This window comes from Pteronotus mesoamericanus, unplaced genomic scaffold, assembly GCF_021234165.1.
Source record: "Pteronotus mesoamericanus isolate MK-2021 breed Mesoamerican mustached bat unplaced genomic scaffold, CSHL_Meso_final contig_90, whole genome shotgun sequence".
Classification (NCBI taxonomy): Eukaryota; Metazoa; Chordata; class Mammalia; order Chiroptera; family Mormoopidae; genus Pteronotus; species Pteronotus mesoamericanus.
The window spans coordinates 12,638,159-12,662,701 of NW_026555277.1; the positions used below are offsets into that span (position 1 = coordinate 12,638,159).

At 33.5% G+C, this 24,543-nt stretch overlaps 1 protein-coding gene across 1 annotated transcript in view; it reads right to left on the minus strand.

Moving 5' to 3' along the window:
* SPAG16 (sperm associated antigen 16) overlaps positions 1–24,543 on the minus strand; it is a 758,894-nt gene that overhangs the window by 699,440 nt on the left and 34,911 nt on the right. The window contains exons 7-9 of the mRNA XM_054585688.1: positions 24,175–24,292; positions 18,358–18,427; positions 9,935–10,044 (exon numbers count right to left, since the gene is read on the minus strand). Of these exons, the coding sequence (XP_054441663.1) occupies positions 9,935–10,044; positions 18,358–18,427; positions 24,175–24,292 (298 nt within the window). The remainder of the gene's footprint in view (positions 1–9,934; positions 10,045–18,357; positions 18,428–24,174; positions 24,293–24,543) is intronic.

Genomic DNA, 24,543 nt, shown 5'->3' on the forward strand with positions numbered 1-24,543 from the left:
TGAAAGGCACCTGCAAATTGTGTGGAGCAGACCCTTAGGTAATTGCCAAGGTGGGGCACCCACTTCACTGCTTCATGGCTATGTGGAGAGGGCTTGGAGATGGGCAATGACACTGCCTGTTTTCTGGCAGTTTGCCTGGTGCTCATCCCATTTCCTGTCTTTTCATCCCTGCCCCAGTGGGGAATTCTGGACTGGGTAAGTTTGCATACCTAAGACAGTACTAGGACTTTCAGAGGCAAAAATCCAGCAGTTTCTTCTGCTGTCCCAACCCCCAGTAGACTTTATAGCAAGAGGTAATGGGGATCTATATTCCCAGTGCTGGAACCCTGCCTGGGCTGTGCAGCCTGAGGCTGGGATCACTCACTCTGAAGATGTCCCTCCCCCGTTCTGCTGCCACCGCCCCCACTGCCTCTCTGCCTGTCTCTGCAACTTCAGTTCTCCTCCATGTCTGGATGAATGTGTCTTCTTAAAATCCTTGTTTGTTGGATTTCCATAAAGCTTGATTTTTCTCACAGTTCTGGGTGTTATGAGTTTTGAGAATCTGGTTGTAATTCTTTCTATGGTTGCACAAGGAGGCAAAGCGTGTCTACCTATGTCTCCATCTTTACAGGAAGTCTCAAAATATAAAGGTTTTAAAAAATTGTAGACATTAGCAGAACAGAGCAAAATTTAAGTAAATTCTGTAGATTAAATATAGTAGTGTAAAAATGTTTATTTCTTGATTAAATAATTATATATATTGTTATTATGTAAGAGAGTATGTTTTTAGAAATTATACATTGAAATATTTGATGAAGGGAAAAATAAATAATAAACAAGAACACTGAAACAAAATATACAAGCAAAGCATTCTGGCCTTAGGATAGGACAGAATGTCAAGGAAGTATCAATAAATTTTACTATATAAAAATGTATTAACAAATTTGCGTACATTAAAATGAAAAACTTTTTCCAGTCACTTTTTTAAAAATAAAAACTTTATTTTGGTAGTAAAACATGACAAAATGGAAGACTTCTATTCATTAAAACACACTGTAAAATAGAAAAATATAAGTCACCACCTGGGGCAACATATCTGTATTCATTTAACTGACCATAAATTGGTATGTAAGATTCATTGTAAATAAAAGATCAATATCCTAATGGAAAAATGGGCAAAATTTATGAATTGACATTTCATAGAAGCTAACATATGAATTGCCTATAAACAAAGGAGAACATGTTTAACTTAATTATTAATCAGAAAAATGAAAATCAAGACACAATAGGTAACATATTTTACTTATTAAATTGGCAAAAATCAAGAGGCCTAGTAATACCAATTGCTGGAAAGGATTTAGAGTAATAGAAACTGTGTGGATTATAAACATGTTTAATTAATTTAGAGAAGCATATGCCACTATCTCGTAAGATCCTCATCCCCCAATGACCCAGCAATTCCACTCCTAGATTAGTGTCCTACAGTAAATCTTGCATATGTGCACCTGGAGACATACAAGAATATTCATGGCAGCATATTGTTTATTAGACCAAGACTTTGAAAAGAGCCTGAGCATGCATTAATAAAGACTAGGGAAGGAAATATTTTGAAATAAACTATATAGCCATATATAGCAACATGAACGATCTTGGAAAAAAACACCAAATGAAAAAAGCAAGCCACAAAAGATTACATATATTATATATTACTTTCATTTGTTATTTATTTATATAAAATATACATATAATTTAATTTATATATTATGGTCAAAGATACACATAATATATTTAAATTAGAATTTACTTGAATATATTTACTTTTTAAATGGTTAAAAATTTAATGCACAAATCTATAATGTTTCATAAAGTTGTTATTCTGAAATATAATGTAGAAATTAATATTAACTGAAATTTTCAAAACCCCAAGCATTTTTTATTGTAATCTCATTTCTGTATTTTCTAAATAATCTATATTTATGCATAATTCAAAATAAATAGTAGAGTTATAAACCTGAGACTAATTAGTATTTTTAATTGATTTTATCCTGATTCACATTTACTTGTTCTTTATGAAAGCAGAATATATTTAGTGTAATAACATATTTCTGTATATTTGATTTTTATTCAGAACAGAATTATAAACATGTTGGGTTAATCCTTATGTATTTAACATGGCAGGATTTTATGAATAAATATTTTTTATTAATATATCTCTTCAGGGATTTTTAATTATTTCAACTGTTGAAGACATTCAACATTATCATCAAATTATAGGCATTAAAATTCCCATTTGCACATGGTTATAGACTTTTTAATACCTCCCATATTTCTAAACTCTAAAAAAATACAAAACTAATTTCCATTTTAGCAACTTTATGCCTGATAAATAGAATGATTTAACATCCTATTGTAATATTCACAATTACTGGCAAAATATCCACCAGATCTTTTGTTGATGCCAAATTCACAGTGATGCTTTAAGCAAATAAATAAATAACTACATAGCAATATTCAAGAATACGATGCCAAAATGCAACTAAACTCCCTCTAATAAATGCAAGGTATCACCATGTAAGAGCATTTAACTGATCTTGAAGTATACCATTATCACAACCAGCGTGGCATAACACGTCATGATGTTATACGCTGTCATACTAGAGATGAAGAAGCCCTTTCTCTTCATATTTTCATGATATTTAAACTGTAATCTGTTTTACATAATCACTGACAGATGTCATGACGAAGATATTAAATAAGATTTAAATTTTTCATTAAGCGAATCAAAATACAGAATAGCTCCTAAAGAAGTGGAGAGGTGTGTACAATGTTTATAAACCTAACAGCATTTCCTAACACATAACAGAAAAATGTAAATGTTAGAACATCAAATTAGCCGCCATAACGCTCTAATTTCCTTATCTCTGCATATAATCTGAATTAGGGAAACGATGCCTACAATCATAGAAAGCCATTGCCTAATTATTCAAGTCACAGAATGTATAATAAAATGACAAAAATGGTTAAAAGGAATGAATCTAGAAGTTTCAATAAACTACTATAGAGTGTTACCTATATTATATTTCACACAAAAGAATGAAATAGTATGAACAATTAAGTATTATTTATCTTTAGCTAAATAATCTCTTCCATAGAGACACTATCATCTCATCAGTATCAATTCTAAATAAGCACTATGCTAGATATATTATATATATTATTTCATTAAATTATGACCAACACTCTTACATGCACATAATAGTCTTCCCAGTTTGTAGTGTTGGAAGCATAGAAGTTTAGTTTTTTTCCAAGTTTGTACAAGTAATAAGTGATAGACTGGTTCGAATACAGATTAGGCTTCAAAGTAATTCATACTCTAATAAATAGCTTCTACCAAAGAACATGCTACAGTAATTAACAGATGCTATGCTGAGGGGAACAGGGTTATGATAGTTAACTTATGCAAAGATACATTATGAAAGCTCTACATCAAGGCTAAAAAATATTCTTTTCCTCACTTATCAAAAGATATATATATATATATATATATATATATATGTACACACACATACACATATGTAATTTATAAAGATCTAAAAGAAGTTAAGATAAATGGAAAAATATATGAAAACTCATTCACAGCTTATTAGAAAGCAGTTATTTTAATAGCTATTGTATATCAGTAGTATAAACTACAAGTTTTGAAAGGTCATTGTTAGATAACATGTATTATTGATTAACAAATACAAAATTCATTGATTAAAAATAATGTAACTTAAATTATTAACTGAAGTTAAAAGCTACTTTAAGGAAAACATTTAAACTTCAGTTAATTTTTTTTCTTAAAATAAGTTCTGAATAATTTTTGCTAAACCAGCTGTTGCCTAGGTAAGTAATCTAAAAATTTTAATATGTATAAGCCTTTTAATTGTTCCTTTAGTAAGATTTTTAAATTTTATTTAAGTATGAAAATATGAATATTTCCTAAAACCTAAGAGGTATTTGTCCTATTATCCTTTAACAACATTTAAATATTTAAGTTATGAGCTATTTTGAAAACTTTGTATTATAATGTTTATATAGCCTTCCCAACATGTTCTGTTACTATCCATTTGGAAAAGAAACATCTATGTCTTCTTGATAATATCTTTACAATACTTTAAAACATGTCTTCCAGCAGAAATATATAAGGGGTAATAAGAACATAAATCTGTTTACATATAGAAGCATAATAACCTAGATAGGATCTTTTCATTTAGAAGAGCATGTCTACAATCCAACCAAAAAGATATTAAGAATTAAATAAAGCAGCAAAAGGATGAAAGAAACAAGTTAGCAATCCCTTATATTTCTTAATTTTCTCCCCACTTTATTGAATTACTTTCAATAGTGGTGCATTTTCACTTTTCCTGCATAATTACTGAGTACATAGGTCAGGACACAAGGTAAGTGGTAGATTTTGAATATATATAAATTGGAATGTATAACAATTATGATTGTAAGCTCCAAATTTAAATCTTCAGGGAGTCATTAAACAACAGATTTGAACTACAGTTAATGGGTATGATTTTCCCCCTCTACAATGAAAAATAAATTCTACACAGAAATATTACCTTTTAAAACTATATTGAAAAAAATTCAATATATTGTATGAAATCCATTCTGTTTCTCTTTACATATTGGCCCACTGAAAGTTTCATATGTATAATCACCATTCAATGTCTCACTAAAGTAGTAATTTTTTTTCTCTTAACTGTGACTAATGTCATTATAAAAGTATTCAGTTAATTGTGTAATGGCTCTTAGTTCCCTTAGAGTAAAATATATTTCACAGGTAGAGGAAATTGTGTCATAATATATAGTTATCTTTACAAAACTAACCCACTGACTAGTAACCTATGATTAGCCTAAAAACAGAAGGAAACTGCTTTCCCAGTGTTTACAAAAAATTGTTTACCTTAATTCGAGATAATAGTTCAAAACATAAGAATTAATTTTAAAGTATAGTCTTATATTAACTTAACCTTATAGAAGGGATTTTATAATGTTATGGAAATATATAGAGGAATTAATATTACCTATTTGAAAACCAGATGGCTAACAGACTTGAGAAGTAAAGATATATAGTTGTCTAAAAAGACCAGTTTATAGGGGCATATTTCAGGAAGAAATATTCAGTGCCATCCAGGGTGCACTATTAAAGACAGTCTAGAAAGCGGCCAAAGCTATCCATGGAAGCTAGTGTCGAAAGCCCCCATAAGCTCCACCAGATTCCCTAAATACAATCAAAATAATATTTAACTTAAGTAAATATGTTCCACAAATTATAATATTTCTTGGTATTATTTTGCATACAGATACCATTATTGTTTTTTAGAGTTACACTTTTAATGCATAAGCATAAATAAAATAATTAAAACATTTCTATAGATATGGAATTAGTACTACCAATGTATAATGTGCATTCTTTTATTTCCATCAAATATTTGGGCCAAAAAGTGCACATTATACACAGCAAAATATGGTAATCAGACACGAAAGAGAAGACATCAATTATTACAACTTATAGCACAGGGTCCTGAGAGACTACTATGAACAATATATGCCAACAAATTGGATAATATGGAAGAAATTGATAGATTCCAAGAATCATGTAGAAACAGAAAATCTGAATAGACTAATATAAGCAAGGAGAATAAATAAGTAATCAAAACTTCCCCACACAGAAAAGGTCAGGACCAGACAGTTTCACTGGAGAATTCTACAAAATATTTATATATTTAATGCCAATCCTTCTCAAAATCTTCCAAAAAATTGAAGAGGATGGAACACTCCTAAATTCATTTTACAAGCCCAGCATTACCCCAATACAAAAAAAAAAAACAAAAAAAAAAACAAAACCTATGGACCAATATCCCTGATGAATACAAATTAAAAAATTCTCAACAAAATATTAGCAAACTGAATTCAACAATACACTAAAAGAATCATGCACTATTATCAAATGGGATTTACCCCTGGGTTGCAGGGATGGTTCAACATAAGCAAATCAGTAAATGTGGTATCACAGTAATAAAATGAAAGATAAGTCATATGATCATCCCAATAGATGCAAGAAAAGGATTTGACAAAGTTCAACATCCTTTCATGATTAAAAACCTTCAACAAATTGGATATTTAAGAAACAAACCCCAATATAATAAAGGTCATATACAAGAAACCCACAGAAAACATCATACTAAACAGTAAAATGTTGATAGCTTTTCCTCCAAGGTCAGGAACAAGAGAAGGGTGCGTGTTCACACAACTCTTATGCAACACAGTACTCAAAGTCCTAGCTAGAGCAATTAGACTACATGAAGAAATAAAAGGCACCTAAGTCAGAAAGGAAAAAGTAAAAATGCCTTTATTTACAGATGTTCTAATCTTATATATAGGAAATGCTGAAGATTCAATGAAAGACCTGTAGGAACTTATTCAACTAATTCAGTAAAGTTGCAGGGTATAAAATCAACATAAAAAAATCAGTTGTTTCTATGCACGAACAATAAAATAGCTGAAAAATAAATAAAGAAGGCAATCCTACTCACAATGGCATCAGAAACAATAAGTTACTTAGAAAAAAATTTAACCAAGAAGTGAAAAATCTGTATAATGAGAACTACAAGACATGGATGACAATGAATAAGGTATAAATGGGAAGATATTCCCATTTTCATGAATCAGAAGAATTAATTTTGTTAAAATGGCCATACTGCCGAAAGCTGTGTGGAGGACAGACTATTCCATGATGTGCCCGCTGCCTGACCTCTGCAAGACCTGCCAGCTAGACCCAGGTCAGAACAGAGATTGCTTCCCTGAAATCCTCTCAAAGGTGGTCTGATCCCCTCCTCCCTGATGCCCCAGAGCAAGGTTTGCGTTGGTTCCTGGCACAGGCCGTTGCCCTGCCCTGGGAAAGCAGTAAGGCATCTCCCTCTTCTCTGAGGCGGGCCGCGTCCCAGTACCCCTATCCATCCCACTCTGTTCTATATAACACCTTTGCACCTTCCATGAAGTGCACGGTGGGGGAGTGGGTATCCATGCCTTCTTGCTGCTGCCCGAGACACACCGCATATGTAAGTTCCCTTAATACATTCTTGATGTAATAATGGAGTTGTCAGCCCCTTTCTACGGTCTCTTGGCCATGTGAGATGTTACATAGCACCATATACAGATTTGGCGCAATCCCTATCAAAATTCAAATAGCATTTTTTCACAGAAAAAGAAAAATAATCCTAAAATCTCTGCTGAACCACAAAACACACTAAACACCCTAAGCAATCCTGAGAAAGAAGAATAAAACTGGACACATCACTCTCCTGGTTTCAAACTATACTACAGAGCTATAGTAATCAAAACAGTAAGGGCCTAAAAATAGACACACAGGCAAATAAAACAGAATAGACCACTTAGAAATAAACTTCCACATACACAGTCAAGAGATATTTGAAAAGAGAGTCAAGAATACTCTATGGGTCAATAAATATTGGGAAAACTGGATAACCACATGTAGGAAAATGAAATTGGGTCCCTATCTCATACCATCTTCAAAAAATAAACTAGAAATGGATTAAAGTCTTAAACATAAGACCTGAAACTCCAAGACCTCTAGAGGAAATAGGGGAAAAGCTCCATATCACTGGTCTTATCAATGATCAATGATTTTTTTTAATATGATGCCAAAAGCACAAGCAACAAAAGAATAAAATCAACAGCTGGGACTACGTTAAACTAAAAATTTTCTGTACAGCAAAAGAATCAACAAAATGAATGGAAAGGGAAAAAATATTTGCAAACCACATATTTTATAAGGGGTAAATATTTGAATATATTTTACATATGTGTGTGTATATATATATGCACACATACATACAGCTCAATAACAAAAAATACACAATCTAATTAAAATACAGGCAGAGAAATTGAATAGTTTTCCATCAAAATAAGACATACAAATGGCCAACAGGTACATGAAAAAATGCTCCACATTAAGCTACTATATGATCCAACAATCCCACTCCTAGACATATTTCAAAAAGAAATAAAAACAGGATCTTGAAGAAATATCTGCACTCTTAAGTTCACTACAGGATGAGCCACCATATCCAAGAAACAGAAACAACCTAAGTATCTGTCAATGGGTGAATGCATAAACAAGATGTGGAACACACACACACACACACACACACACACACACACACACACTCTGGAATGGAATATTAGCCATAAGAATAGACATCCTGCTGTTTAAAACAACATAAATTGGCCTTTAAGGCATTTCGCTCATTGAAGTGAAGTCAGACAGAGAAAGTATAGTGTATGATATCACTTATATGTGGAACCTAAAAAAATCAAACTTATGGAAACAGAGAGGAGAGTGGTGGTCACCAGAGGCAGGGGTATGGGGGAATAGGGGAGATATTAGTCAAAGTGTACAAACTTGCTGGAAAATAAAATATTTTTTAATTAGTAAAAATGATACCTCAGTGAAAAGAGGAATAATTTCCTATTTCTTCACTTCAGTTCTTTTGTAAGACCTGAGTTTCTCCATCATGTTGTAGTTATTATATTAAATATTTTAATGCAACACCAAAAATAATATACTATGCAGAATTATATAATGTACTTGTCCTATATTTTAGTAGCTTTTTATCACTTTGGATTACTAATGTAAAGTCTTACAAGCCATAAGCACTTAGGGAATGAATCAAAAAATCATTTCTAGGTATGACTTTCCCCCGGAAAGAGAATACTTAATGCCATTAGGGGATGAAAATGTTCCTGATGACAATCACCATCATCACATCTATATCCTTAACACTATTCTTTCTTTTATTGTTCTGAATGCTTTTATTTGCTCCCTGAACTAGTAACCTCTGTGGAGATAAACAAAAATTACCCACATAAGAACAACACTACGAATTGCCAGGAACAGTCACCCACCAGCTCTGCTTATTTGGCTGAGACTTAAACTAAAGGCAGGCAAAAGGGGCAGAGGGGAAAAGGGTTATGGTGGCAAAAGGAGCAGGCCTGCCGCCCTGACAGGAAATTGTTGCCCCGGGGCGGGGAGATGGAAGTAGTCCAATTAGAAAAGTGGTTCTACCACAAATACCATAAATCCAGAAATTCATGCTGATAATGAAAGAACAGTAAAATATTAATCTGAATACCACACACACTCACACACACACACAAGATTACCAGCCCTGGTCTGGTAGCTCAGTTGGTTGGAGCATCATCCCATACACTCAAAGGCTGAAGGATCAATCCCCAGTCAAGAGTCAATGGATGGATGAATGTTTCTCTCACAGCGAGGTTTCTCCCTCCCTCCCCCTCACCCCCTCTTTGTCCCTCCCCTCCCCTCCTCTTTTGGCTTACTGGACAGTGCTCCAACCCACTGAGCCTCAACAGCCAGGGCCTGACCAGACATTTTTAATACAACATTTTCTTTAATCATTACAGAAGATTTTAACTATCAGCTTAATTGCAAAGCAAAGGCACTCAGATATAAGGAGATTCTTAAATGGGATTTAATTCTTTCCATTCTACTTTTAAAGAAGACTAAAAATGTTTGAAGTTATACTATGAAAAAATAAGAAATTATCTGGGAGCTGTTTCTTTTGGACAGAAGTAATTTTAAGCAGAAAAGGGAGCAGGTGAGCAGATATGGCTGTGCTTAAGTTGGGCTGGACAGGCAGAGGGGTTCATTGAGCTGTCTCTGCCGCTAAGTAGTGTGTGTCCCTCAACTAGTTACGTAACACTTGAGGCCATCCCTTTTCCTACCTCCACACTAGAGGGCCCGAAGTATATAAGCTCTATGCAACTTTCACAGTAAAATAATGATACCCTATGTGTCCATGGATCTAAAGATTTGAAAGTGAACTATAAATTAAAATGACAACAAAAATAAATATCATACCTTTGTATTATCTTTCATCCTTGCTTTACATTTGTGTTGTTCCCTGGCCTCACAAAGACCTTTCTGAGTAGGACCTTCTTGCGCATGTTCCTTCTTACCGCCAGGAATAACTACGAGATAATACATTTATTCTTATTATGAGAGTCAAAGTAATGATACATTTATTTTCAACTAATAATATTAAAACCATACCAAAATGTCATAAGTGAGGTCTCAAATTCATTTCCCCAAAAATGCAGGTGGCATTACTGCAAGGTTAGTGAAATAGCATGGCAAGCTGGTTAGAAAGCACAGAAGCCAGTCTTTAATTACATTATATCCAAATTCCTGTTATCATGACGTTTCTTGTCTTTATAAACAAAGTAGAAGAGAGTGTAAGGAGAAGGTCAAAGGAGAAAATGGTAAGCAATAACAAAATTTCCCAAGTGGAACTGGATAATAAATAAGAGATTTTTAAAATAATATTGTATTAATAAAATATTATTCTCTATGCTTCTAAATGTAGAGAAAAACAGAAAGAAAAACACAGGGTAATATTTCAATATGATTGTAAAACTGGTCTCCAAACTCTCTCGGACATAAAGAACAGTCCTAATGGAATCATCTGAGGGAAAAATAAAAGTGATAGGAAAAATATTTCCTTTTTCCTTCTTTTATATACATATCTAAATATACATAATTTTCTCCTGTATTTCTAAACAGCAAGCTGATTTCAAATAAATAATGTTATAACCCTTAACTTATAAATAAAAGAAATAACTCAATGTTCTAAAAGAAATAACTCAATGTTCTAAATTATAATAGATAAAAGATAATGAACACAAAAATACTGGGATGGTTTCAATGTCAAGGCTCTCAAAGAGTCCACAGGTTATAAAGGCAGGGGACACATGGCTGGCATTTAGTTTCTTCTCTCATCTAATTAATTTTTCCTATTCACTATCTATTCCAGACAAAAGAAGAGAAAGTCCTCAAAATAACCCCCACTATAATATAAAAACAGAATCTTGTGTAACTTAGTTTTACAGGAAAGTTCTTGAAAGACCTCAGACACTTGGCTATCCAAATAGCCTGTCCTCACTCAGTGGTGCGACTAGTTACAGAACCACAGCATCTGGGAAGTCCAAGTGTATACTCTTCCCTGAACAGTCATGAAATCCTGCCAATAATCCTGTGATGTTTACTACCTTTTATTTCCTTTATATACCAGGAGAATTTGTATAGTAATAACTACAGGGAAGAAAGGAGAAACTCAAGATTTCAGCAGATAATTCTAGGAATATGAGCAGATATCAGGTAGTATGAAAAACATTACTAAACAGCACTTCATAAGCAAAATAAAATAAAAGCAACAAATGAAAAATAATAAGGATAAAAAATTAAAGTCAAAAATCAAAAATAATTTGGTTTATGATTATATGCAGTTGTTCCACAAGCAAACTAAAATGACCAAAAAATCATACTTTAATAATATTTTAGGGGAAAGCATCAACATTTGGAACCAAAACATGAGAATAAACACTGCAGAATATATATGGAATTGGCAGATAAATAACATTCCCTACTTATCAATGTAGCAAAAATAAACATAATTTCCAGTCTCCATCAGATAAACATTACTTTTACTTACACAAAGGTTTGTAGAACAAATGAGAGTCTCAGACATTAAAGTCTGTGTCACATTCACAGTTAACTGCATCTAAATTTTATTTTTTTATACATATATATTTTATTGTTCAATATAATTATTGTTCAAATACATTTGTCTCTATTTTCCTGCCACCACTTTCCCCTGCCCACCCCCACCTCCCACCCTCAATCCTTCCCCACTCTAGCTTTGTCCATGGGTCCTTTATACATGTTCCTTGATTTGACCCTTCCCTTTATTTTGCCCATTACCCCCCTCCCTTTTACCCTTTCGTTACTGTCAGTTTGTTTTTTCTTTCAGTGTTGCTGGTTATATTTTTCTTGCTTGTTTGTTTCATTGATTAGTTTCCACTTATAAGTGAGATCATATGGTATTAGTCTTTCACCCCCAGGCTTATTTCGCTTAGCATAATGCTCTCCAGTTAAATCCATGCTGTCACGAAGGGTAGCAGCTCTTTCATTCTTTCTGCTGCGAGTATTCCATTGTGTAAATGTACCATAGTTTTTTAATCCACTCATCACTGATGGGCACTAGGTTGCTTCTAGCACTTGGCTATTGTAAATTGTGCTGCTATGAACATTGGGGTGCATAGTTCTTTTGAATTGATGTTTCAGGATTCTTAGGGTATAATCCCAGCAGTGGGATTGCTGGGTCAAAAGGCAGTATCATTTTTAGCTTTTTCTTTTTTTTAAATTTTATTTTAATTTACTTTTTAAATACATTTGTCTCTGCCTCCCCCCCACCACTTTCCCTTGCCCCCTCCCTCCTTCCCTCCCTCAGCTCTTCCCCTTTGGTTTTGTCCATGAGTCCTTGCTATATGTTCCTTGACTTTCCCCTTCCCTTCCTTTTCCCCGCCCCCCTCCCTCCTTCCCTCTTGTCTCTGTAAATTTTATATTCCATATAGCACTTCCTCATGTTCAGTAATATACTAGCAAAGTTCATGTCTCTATCACGAGAGCCTCATGTTAATCATCTAATGTTTATTAATCACAAGGCCTATAGTGTTAACTAGGGCTATGTAGTTTCCTAAATGTTACTTGGGCACAATCAACATCTTAAGGAAGGTGCAAATCCTTAAGAGAAGTAAAGGAAACATCAAAGAAACAAATACAGTCATTTTTGCTTCAGAAATTTTATTTATTGTGAGTCCGGTGCTAAATTTCACCCATTCAACTATTCCTTCATGGATACACACATTCAACCAACATTAATTGAACATGTTCAGGTCCCTATCATGTTAAATATCAAAAATAATGAATACAAGGTCTGTCCAGAGAAAGTCTAGCCATTGTTAATATAACAAGAAATATTCGTGCGACATCGATGTAACCTGGCAGCAAAGGAGAGTGGACTGGAATGCGCATGCATGACAAGGATGACTCCATTGTACTAGTCAGTGGGGGCAAGAGACATCGTTGAGTGAGCATGTGTATTTTGTGGCTCTCCCATTCAAAATGACTGAGTACTGAAACAAATCTGCATCACATTTTATGTTAAGCTTGAACATTCCTCTGCAGAAACTATTCAGATGACTCAGAAGGCCACAGCTATGGGCAACTGGTGATTAGCAGCTTCATCACCACAACGTGCCTGTTCATGCATCATGTCCTGTGCAGAGATTTTTGGTGAAACATCAAATCACCCAGGTGACTCAGCCCCCATACAGCCCAGATTTGATGCTCTGTGACCTCTGGCTTTTCCCAAAACCAAAATCGTCTTTGAAAGGGAAGAGATTTCAGATCATTGGTGAGATTCTAGAAAATAGGACAAGGCAGCTGATGGCGACTGGGTGAACTGTGTGAGGTTCCAAGGTGCGTGCTTTGAAGGGGACTGAGGTGTCACTGCTCTATGTAGTGCATAGAGCATTTATTGAGGAAGATATAATGTATCTTGTATCTTCCTCATAAATGTCTCAATTTTTCATATTACATAGCTGGATACCTTCTGGGCAAACCTCATATGTTCATGTAACAAATAAATACTTAAGTATTTCCAATATGCCATTCCCTCACTTCCTTGTAGATTATAAACAGCTGAAAGATTTATTTTACTGAAAAAAAAAGGTTTTAAGGAAATTATCCATAACTAGCCGAGAAAGATAACTAGAAAATATCTAAGATTAGGACAGATATAAGCTAAAATGAGGAACTCTAACCGGAATCTAGAAATGTAATAGAGGTAAGGCAGAAGAGGTTATATTTAAAATGTTAGTAAATCTTTCTAAACTAGATCACAAACTCCATATAGTTATTCAAAATTGGCATCTAGTAATGCAATTTTGAGCAGCAACAAGATACCCAGATTCAAAAAAGTAGCTACTAATTAAACCAAAAACCTTAAGGAGTTCTTTACTATGGATAACATCTATTTCCTCTGTGAAGCTCTGAAGTTAACTCAGTTTTAAACCTCATCAGACATTTCCAATTTCTAGCTGTTTATTTTGAATTCATAATTCCCTATCATAAATTGCAAGTTATATTAAAATACAATGATATGTATCTTTACAATCTGCTTTTGAAATACAAAATATTACATTCAAATTTCAACCTTATAGGAAATCAAAGTAATATAAACACAAATATAACAATCAAAACCAGCATATTCAAAAAATTTTTGAAATTAAGTAATCTGCACAAAAAAGTTTTATCTCATAATATGTAATACTTAAAGGCTTTTTGTGTATTGTCTTGTAAATATTTGATATAGTATTTTTATAACAAAAAAGAGTACAAAATTGTCACTTCAAATATCAGTAAATAATATTTCATTATTTCTCCTAGGAACTTTTGTTATTCTACATGCCATATAAGAATAAAGATAGAATTAAAAATGCTTTCAGGTGAGAAAGTTAAGTGCTAAAGTATCAATAATATTCTCTCTGGTGGTAGCAACTAAATGGATAACTTTTTAAATGTATTTTACCATTATAAAATTAGCATCCTACTCTTATTAGTCCAAAAACATATGCTTAAAATTCTTTGATAATTATACTCCAAATGAGTCCAATATTTGTCTTATTCCCTAAATTTGAATTAAACAACAATTAACCTGCCCTTTTCACAAAGTTCAGTGTGACAATCAACTCATTTTTCCCCAACTACAGAGTGAACATAATTGTAATCTTAAAAATTTCTACTGCCTGAAAATAAATGGATAGATGAATGACAGAAAGAAAATAAAATATTTTAAAAATTAAACTAAAATGAGCAAAGGAAGAGGGAAGGTGTTAAATATATGAAAATTATCATAAAGGACCACATTCTTTATGAGGAACAAACTTAACCAATAAAGCCAACTCCTTAAATTATAATCCCTGGCCAAGTAAGGATCCAAGTTGATCAGGCAGGGTGATGACAGATACTGTGATCACACAGTCAAATGCTGACACCAGAAGCTTAGGAAAAGGTACTGCAAGTCCTATGTCTATAACTAGGGTGTCTGTCTAGATAAGAAGCACAAAACTTATTCAGTACAGGATTTAAGAAATTAATTTTATTCCCATAATTAGAATTATTCAACTAAAAGAAGTTATTTCTTGATGTTGGACAGGAATGTATTCCATTTGATCAAAAGCCACTTCAAAATATCACCGATCAAAATATAATTACAAACTTAATATTTAAAGTAACATAAATATCAGCTTAGAAAAACATGTAATGTGTTCATTTTTTAATTATTTTAAATATCAGGAGCTAACTTCATAAAGGAGCTATCTACACCATTAGTTTATTTTAATAGAGATCTCAAGAATAAACATGTAAAATCATCAACTATTAGAGTAAAATGTAGCATTAGAGATTAACTGATGCAGCATCAAACAAATGCAACATTCCTCAAACTTTAAGCCTTTTTTTGTATTCTTTTTCATAATCTTTAGTCACTTTGGGAGCTAGAGTTTCTAAGATTATGATAATTTCATATTCTATTTTCATATTTATATTTGATTATGTACTTAAAAGTTATTTACACATGAAATATAATTTTTAATGTAAACAGACACATAAGCAAATGTGGTAAGCAAAAAATGTAGAAAATAATCACATCACAGAAAGAAAATTACATAAACATTTTGTTTTGTGCATCCTCCAATTATTTTTTAAACATATATTTAACAGACTTACCCTCATACTATATATTATTTCTTAAAATTATATTAACATAATAACATGAGTATTTTCTTACTCATATATTTTTAAAGACTTTCTAGTATTGTATGATCAATTATATTTAAACATTTACTTGCAGTTAAAGGTTAATATTGCTTGCATTGTTTTGTTACTATAGATATGATTGCAATAAACGTCCCTGTGCATAGTCTCTTTAGGCATCACTGAGCATAACTGATATTTCTTTAACATAAAATGTTAGGAAAGAAACTAATGAACCAAAGCTAAGTAAAACATTTCAAATATAACAATGCTACATATTTCTTTTAAGCCTTAATTAGAGAACACAGTGAGTAGTCATCTAGAAATAACATGAGAGTATGTTTATTAAGAAAATGCAGCATTTCAAAGTCTTTCTATTATTTAGAGTTTCCATCATCTTTTTTAAGTCAATTTTATTAAGGTATAATTTACATACAACAGAATATATACTTTGAAAATGTAGGGTTCAGATATTTTCTTTTAAGGATATTAAGAAGAGAAAAACTTAATTTTTATATTAACCAGAATTTATCATTTCTAAATCTCTGTATTCAATTCTGTAAATCTGAGTTCCTTTCTGGTATTTTTTTTTTTTTTTGGTGCAAAAAAAAAAAATCTCAGTATTTGCTGTACTTCACAATGGCTTGTAACAAAATCCCTAAGCTTTCATTTATATTAAAATGTCTACATTTCACCCTAATATTTGAAGAATATTTTTCTTGTATATAAAATTCTGATTTAAAATTCTGCCACATTTTAAAGACATCATTTCCCTTTTCCTAGTTTTCACAATTTCTCGTGTGAAATCAGCCTGTGTTTGTGTTCTTCCCCTTTATGTAATTCCTTTCTCCCTTGCTTCTCTCAAGATTTTCTCAGGGGAGAGCAATGGGGGAAAAGGCAGGACACCTGCAACTGAACAACAATAAATTTTTTTTAAAAGATGGAATTCAAAACAAAGCACATAAAAAAGATTTTTCTCATTTTTCAAGTTTAAATACGATGCATCCAGGCATGATTTTCTTTGTGTTTATAGTTAGATGCTTTTTTTATTCTGGTATGTAGGTTGATGTTTTAGATCAAGCTTGGAAAATTTCAGGTCATCCTTTATTTAAATATTTTTATGTCCCATTTTCATCCTTTTCTCCTTTGGGACTCTAATTACATATACATTACTTCATTTTTTTCTATTTCTTCTTTACAACAGATTATTTTTATTAATTTCTTCAAATTCACTGACATTTTTATCATATGCAATCTGTTGAGAAGTATAAACTTTTCATTGGTTGTGGTTATATTTTTCAGTACTAGAATTTCTATTTCCTTTTTGTTTCCATTTATCTGCCAAGATTCTCTGTCTCTTCACTTACTGATATCATATTTTCCTGTAAGTCCTTGATCATATTCAAAATAGCCTCTTTAATAATTGTACTTGCTAAATCTAACACCTGTGCCATATCAGTGTAGGTTTCCATTTATTGCTTTTTGTCTTAAGTGTCGGTCATATTTTCACATTTCCATAACATATCTAGAAAATTTTAATTATATACAAGACAATAACAGATGAGAGGTTATAAAGCATCCAGACAACTGTGTTCCTCTGAAGGGTATTAATTTCTGTTCTAGCACACAGTTTAACTTTTTGATCACCTTGAATTTCGAGGTTTAATTTTATGCTTTGTTAGTATGGTAGATCCACGGAAATTGCTAAATATTTCCCAAGGTACTCTAACTTGCTAAGATTCAAACTCTAAACTCTTATTTCTTCCAGGAATTTAGTGTAAGCTTTGTTTTTGGTATTATAGGGTGGATACAGGATGCTGAACGTTAATATAGTGTTACCAGGGCATTAAAGAGGTCTCTCCATCCAGGAGTGGCTAGAGCTCGAATGTCTTCCATCACTGCTTGACATCTAGAATCTCTGGTCTCTTCTTACTCCGATAGAATCTTTTCTCTCTGGTAAGTCTCAGTAAGTCTCAGGTACTCTTGCATAAGTAGTCCAGCCATCAATTAAGGAATCATAGTAAACTTCTTCACAAACTGGACCATTGCTTTTTGCAGGACTCTCTTCTTTGGTGTCCTTTCCAACAGATTCTAATTGCTTCCACAGCTTGCCTTTTCAGGTCTTGCAGGAGTGCCATGATCTTCTTAACCTCCATCTCCATGAAGTTTAGATTGGAAAATTCCCAAGGCACAAAGTCGTGGTGATGATGCAGTTCAACTTACCCATTTTCCTTCTGTCACTTGCCTTCTGAGACTTGTGCTGTTTTCCACTGTTTAACACACACACACACACACACACACACACACAGAAATATATATCTGTGTGTGTGTGTATTCCAGTGCCTCATGTATATAGTCCAGTTTTTTTATGGGGAGAAGACTAGCCTGTACTAGGTACTCTATCATAGCCAGAAATCCTCCCATTATGGTTTACTTATATTTTTCACTAAAATTAACCTACACAGTATCACATCTATCCTTCCTCTTGATCTTTTCATTAACATTTTAATTTGTAAGATAGTTACCACACCATTTATTCACTTTTAAATAGCTCTAGAATTTTGACCTCTGATAAGGTTGTGAAATCACCAATATTAAACTACAGTTTTATCATATTTTACTCTTACCTCTAATTTTAGAAAGTTGGTGACTACGCTTTTTTTCCATATGCCTTATTGTTGCTCCAAGTCCAGAAATCTAAAAAATAAAATCGAAAGACACAAAGTTAGAAACTAAGTAACTCAAAAAAGTTTAAAAGTTCAATGTTTAAGTATTGATTGCAAAATTTAAAAAAAATTATTCTCTCTTGAATTAAGTCCTATGTATTTAAAATTTTTAAACATAAACGGCAACAAAAGAAAAAGGTAATTATTAAGTTTAAATTAAATTCCACAGGCAATTATTACCTATTACGAGTAAGCATTTGAGACATTTCTTTTACAGCACAGTTTCCTCAATCAAAAATACTAACTGCACACTTTGAATGATAAATATTCAGATCCTTACTTTGAGAGAGGTTCCTCCTCTGTTCAAATTGCTTCACAACTAAATTAATCTTTATGTCCATACAAGATGAAGTAGGTATTACTTGGGAAGTAAAATATGAAGAGACTATCGTTATTCCTAAAACTCTTAACTCATTTTCCACCCACAGAGACTCCTTGTTTTATTAAACATATATTGTAATTAAGAACATTTGTTAGTTTGGTGGCATATCATTCCCTATATTTTCTGAGCAAGAGACTTGAATTTAAAATTCAACCTTAAAAAGTTATCTCATCCCTCATTGTATATGATTATGCCAACACAAAATACCATGTATTTAATTATGTGTAGATATACAAATTTTTATTTCACTGAGCAACATTTCTTTATTAATAGAAAACAGCAAGTAATAAATTATGATACACAGATTAGTGCTCATGAGATGCCTGAGTTTAGAAAAGAGTAAAAAATTCATATCTATTCTTGGATGCCAAATGCATTATAAAATTTGTAAATGTACCTCTTATTTAAAGTAGAGTAAAATTTACATGAAAGTTCAAAACATAATACAGAGAGTTCCTGTATACACTGCACCGTGTTTCCCTCATTCATATCATGCATTGCCGTGGTACTTTTGTCATTAGTAATGAAATAATATTGGTACATTATTATTAACAAAAGTCCATATTTTATTCTATCTTCATTAGTGTTTTCCAATATCCTTTTTTGTGTTCCAGGATCCCATGAATACTGGCCAGGTGATATTTCAAAGAATGTCCATAAACTTGGGTTTGTCTGATGTTTTCTCATGGTTAGACTATAGTTATGGGTTTGAGGGAGGAACTCTACAGAGGAGAGGAGCCATTATTATTAACACGTCGCATCAAGGGCACATGCTATCAGCATCATTAAGTACTGATGATACTAACTTTGATCACCTTTCTGAAGAAGTGTTTGCCAGGTTTCACCATTGTAGAGTTACTTTTTTCCCGCCATTTCCTCTGCACTTTCAGAAGCAAATGTAAGTGTAGCCACACTAAACAGTTTAGGGATTGAGCTTGACCTCCTTGAGAGAATGGTTATCTACATATGTCGCTGGAATTCTTTGAGGGGACATTTTTCATGTCTCTTTTACTCTTTCATCTCCCATTTATATATGTCATTATGAACATTTATTTTATACTGTGAATTATAATTCAATACTGCATTACTTATTTTCTTGCTCAAATTGTTCCAAATTTGACCATGGCAAGCTCTTTCAGGCGACTCCTGTCTGACTCCATTTTTTATGTTTGACCGCTGTAAGCTCTTAGAGCGCACACTCCCACTTCCCTTTGTGTCCCACATCTGGGCAAGCTGATAAGAAGGCCTTGGTGCTCCCTCCTTCGACACTGGGGGAAGATTTAAACCATACAAACCCCTCTTTGCACATGAGAACTCTCACTGGGGCCTCAAATCCTAACCACATAAAAACCCCAAGCCCGTTTCCTTTCCTTGCTCTCCGCCATCTCCAACCTGCATGGTAGGCGTGCAATGTTTTCCCCAGAGAACACACGCATGTACGTAATAACGGTATTCATACCCTCTTAGTGTGTCTATGGCATCATCAGGCTCAACATCCAAAACAAATTTGTTTGGTAGTCCATCTACCTCTGCAGTTGCCCAAAACAAATCCCTCACATACTCCTTTTTTGTTTTTCTTTTTTTTTTCACTCTTTCTCTCTCTCGCCCCAACCCTTCCTCACTTCCTCCCTTCCCCCTTCTTTCTTCTTTTTCTTACAATCTGATTTCCAACTTCCTAGAATAACAAGATGCTCCCAATACTGCAGACTCATCTTGTGTTTTCCCTGCCCACCCTATAATCAGCCACTTCTGCAAGAAGCCCTATTTCATTTTATTGAAGAATATTATTAGAAACCAATACCCAAACAAAGGGTTTACTTGTTGTTATTGGAGTGTAATTATTTCTAGATCCTCTCAGGAGTCACAACTAATAATAAATATAAAAAAAATCTCCTGAGTTAGAGCCTTGTGACCCAAAATGATAAACTACAATTTATTAAACATACATGCTAATAAATAAAACATTTATTTCAAAGATGGGACTCTAATTCAGAATTTTGGACATTTGTCAAACTTAAAATAATTAAATGACAGGTTTTTCTAAACGATTTAAATAAATTAAAATGTTGCTACAATGTTCATTATCAAAATAATCTGAAAATACAGATTTTTGTTATCTCACAGTATACTTTTTCAGTCTTTTATACACAAACTAAATAACATTTAAAATTTTTAAATTCTAATCCTTCTTCATGCAAGATATTCATATTAAGCTCAATGTTCACTAAAATAAGGTTTTTAAGGAAGCAATGCTTAGGAATCCAGATAGAAAACACAATATACTTCATCCTGTTCTAGTTCATATCATAAAAGTTTTGTTAGAAATGAATGAATTCTCAGAGTGTAACTACATGAAAACACTGAGACATAATAAAAAATAAGCATAAAAATTAGCATCTTCCATTTGGATCATACAGAAACTTTTCAAATACTCTAACATATTTTCACTTACATTTCAATATATTTTCACAATAAATTTACCCCACAGATTCATGACACATTAGCAGATTCAAGTTTAAAGGGTAATCCATGGCTGCGTACCCAGGGTGTACCTGATAAAAAGGACTCGACAGAAAAAAAAAAAGGACTGGGTTGGTTCAGCTTATTAAATGGTAACCTCAGCATGTTTTCCAAGGTCAGACCTGATATGCCTGAGACTATATTCTCTGTCCTAATTTGGAAAACATGCTAATTGATCCTAGGGTATACAGGTATAAGGAATGTCTTGCAGTCACTTTGGCCACTCAGAACTCTGGATTTAGTAAATTGTGAGTCTTCCATCCTTCACCGTGTATGTTAGATGTTGCAATCCTTTTTCGTAACTAGGATTCTAGAAATATTCCATAGGCTCCATCAATAACGTGTATCCATTTTGGAGAGTCAACAAAATGTCTGGTGATGTGAGGAACCATGTACAATAAAGAATTCATTCTGAGAATGGCAGCTGCTACATCCCGTTTCCATTGACAGCCATAAAACAGATCTAGAAGGGCACCCAAGTGCCTAGTCTTAGCATTGTCCATAGCGAAACCTTTGGTGGCAGACATGGCACCGCCAACTCAAATCTTACTTCCTTGAATTATAATGAACCTACTATCTTAAACAGCAGAACTGATAAAGGGAGAAAAGCTATTTATAAATCCTAACAGCTGGTTTTTAGATAATAAGAAATAAACTCTTAAAATTTCTTCGTTAGGATTTTCCAAATTAGATTTTTTAGGATAAAAATGGAAGATATTAATAATGGCCCTGTGATAACAGGTATAATTTAAAAGTGTCTGGGGCAAGTGATGATGAAGAGCAACAACCAGTAATATAGAAGAGGACAGGAAGATATCCAATCCAATAGAACAAAGAAATACATAGGGTTCTGTGCCTGAGGGGAAGAAAAAACGTGAGGTCAGATATGAGTGAGCTGATTCACCTCTCAAGCTAAAACCCTAAATGGGGCTAGCTGGAAGCAAAGGGCACATAAGCCAGACAGTTCAGGAACACTATATTTGCTCCTAGCTTTCCATGGAATCATCGAGGAAAACTGATATCCCCTTAAATAGACATTCATATTTTGCACTATGCTGGATAAACATCATAATCTCCAAGTGGAATTTGAAAATTGACTAAAGGAGGTATATCTATGTAGATATATGTTAAATGGTTTCTAAATTGCCCATGATTGTATTTGCAGTATAGGGAAATCAGAAGTCTCAAAGTGCCTCAGTAGGGTTCACGAAAATGTTAACATTTGAAGCACCGAACCAGAGAAAGAATGAGAGTCAGGACAATGAGGCCACAGATGTTAAGGATCTCACAGATGCTGTGGCAGAGAGGTCTTGGATTTCGCAAGGTACATTAAGTTTGCAGCCAAAAGAATTACCCAGAACCATATACCTTAACACCAGGAATATGGCCAAGCCAGTCATACTTCACTAGAAAGAAGGTGAAGACTAAAAGGACAGTATGTAGACATCAGGTCTTATGGAAACATAAGTGCCCCTTGTGTTAGGAATCATCTGGGAAAGAATGTGGAAAAGAGGGTGCCACTTGAAGACAGAAAAGGAACACTGATAGCTAAACAGTCAGTTATTATAACACACTGTGTTAAACTTAGAAGCTGTTGTAACCCAGAAAGATCTGAATAGTCTTTAATAACAGGCTGTTTTTCTTTTGCCTTCAGCAGAGGTAGGAGTTCAAGGACAAAGTAAGTTGTGGATTATAAAAACAAAATTCACTGAACACCTGAATGGTAGAGTGTAAAATCAAGCCTGCCTCCCACAAACAGTGATGTTAATTTTTTAAATGTTTTCATTTCAGATCAGTATCAACTATAAGGCAAGTTATTTGTTTAATAGGTGAGAAAACAGACTAATGTGTAAAATGACCTGAACATTCACATGGCTACCTTCCACTCCCAATCCTTAGCTCTTCTAACTAGATCAGTGAAGAACAATTTGACATGGAAAGACTGTGTGTGGCCTAAATGCATTCTTAATATGGCCTTCAATCTAACCACAGAAACTCCTGTTAGAGAGAGGAGGACTGAGTGGCAGATCCAGCGCTGGACAGGTTGCAGGTGTAGAAATCAACAATTTGGAGGGGAGTGCAGGCACTTGCCAGCATGGATGCCTGGAAGGCCCTGATATCCTTGAAGAGTGAAACTCAGTCTGAGTGGCCTGTCAGAGATGCCAAAGTATACGTGGTCACTCGGGAATGTACGGCCAGGTCACTGATGGATTCCTTCTTGGAGAAAGATAATAGGAAAATAAGCATGAGACCAGGGGAAGGAGGAGAATAAGATGGGCAGCAAAAGTTTAAGTGGGACTCAAGGCAAGATAAGAAGTAGGAACAAACTAAATCTGTCTTGCAGGAAACCAACATGTAGAATTGTGGCTCTTACTGGGAGGCTGGGGGACAGGCTGGATAAAAAGGAGAAAAGAGATGAATTTCAGAAGGTGTGACCTGAAATGCCATTAAAATGTAAATTATTATTAAACTCATTTAATGCAATATCACTAATAATACAACTTAAACATTCAAGAATACAAAATTAAAATTCGAGCACAAAGAATCATAACTGCTGTTTTGCATTTTAGTTAGCTAAAACTTACCTTCAATAAAAGACCAAATACACTTGGTTAAAGCATGTCTTAATAAAATAAAATGGATAAAATATTTATAATGGATGAAATTATTTTTCTGAATGTTTCCAAATAATCATTTTTACAATATGAAAAGCGGTGAAAACTTTTAAAATATATCTCGGAAACAAAACCAATATTTCTATTTGTCTTATAAAAAATAAATGGTTAAAAATAATTTTGAGGTACCTCACGTTTTACCTGCTCAACTGCTCTGTCTTTTTCCAAAGAGGTGAGCATTTTCTGCTTCAGCAAAGTTTGGTGCTTCTCAAGTAACACCCTTATAGTTGGTTCATAAGATGCATAATGTAACTTCAACCTATGAAAAATAAAGGGCATCTTAAAGGGTAATTCAGTTAAATCAGTGATTTCCATTTAACATCTGAACACTTTATTTCTTTTGGGTTTCTTTTTTGCATTAGAATAAAAAATGAATAACCATATAAAGGTCAACACAACAGAGCCAAGAAGTGCAAGAGGTATTATACGGTGTACAACTTCCCTGCAGCCTGGTGGGAGTTAGGAAGTCCTCTTTCTCTGTATTCAAATACGTACTCAAAAGATCATTGC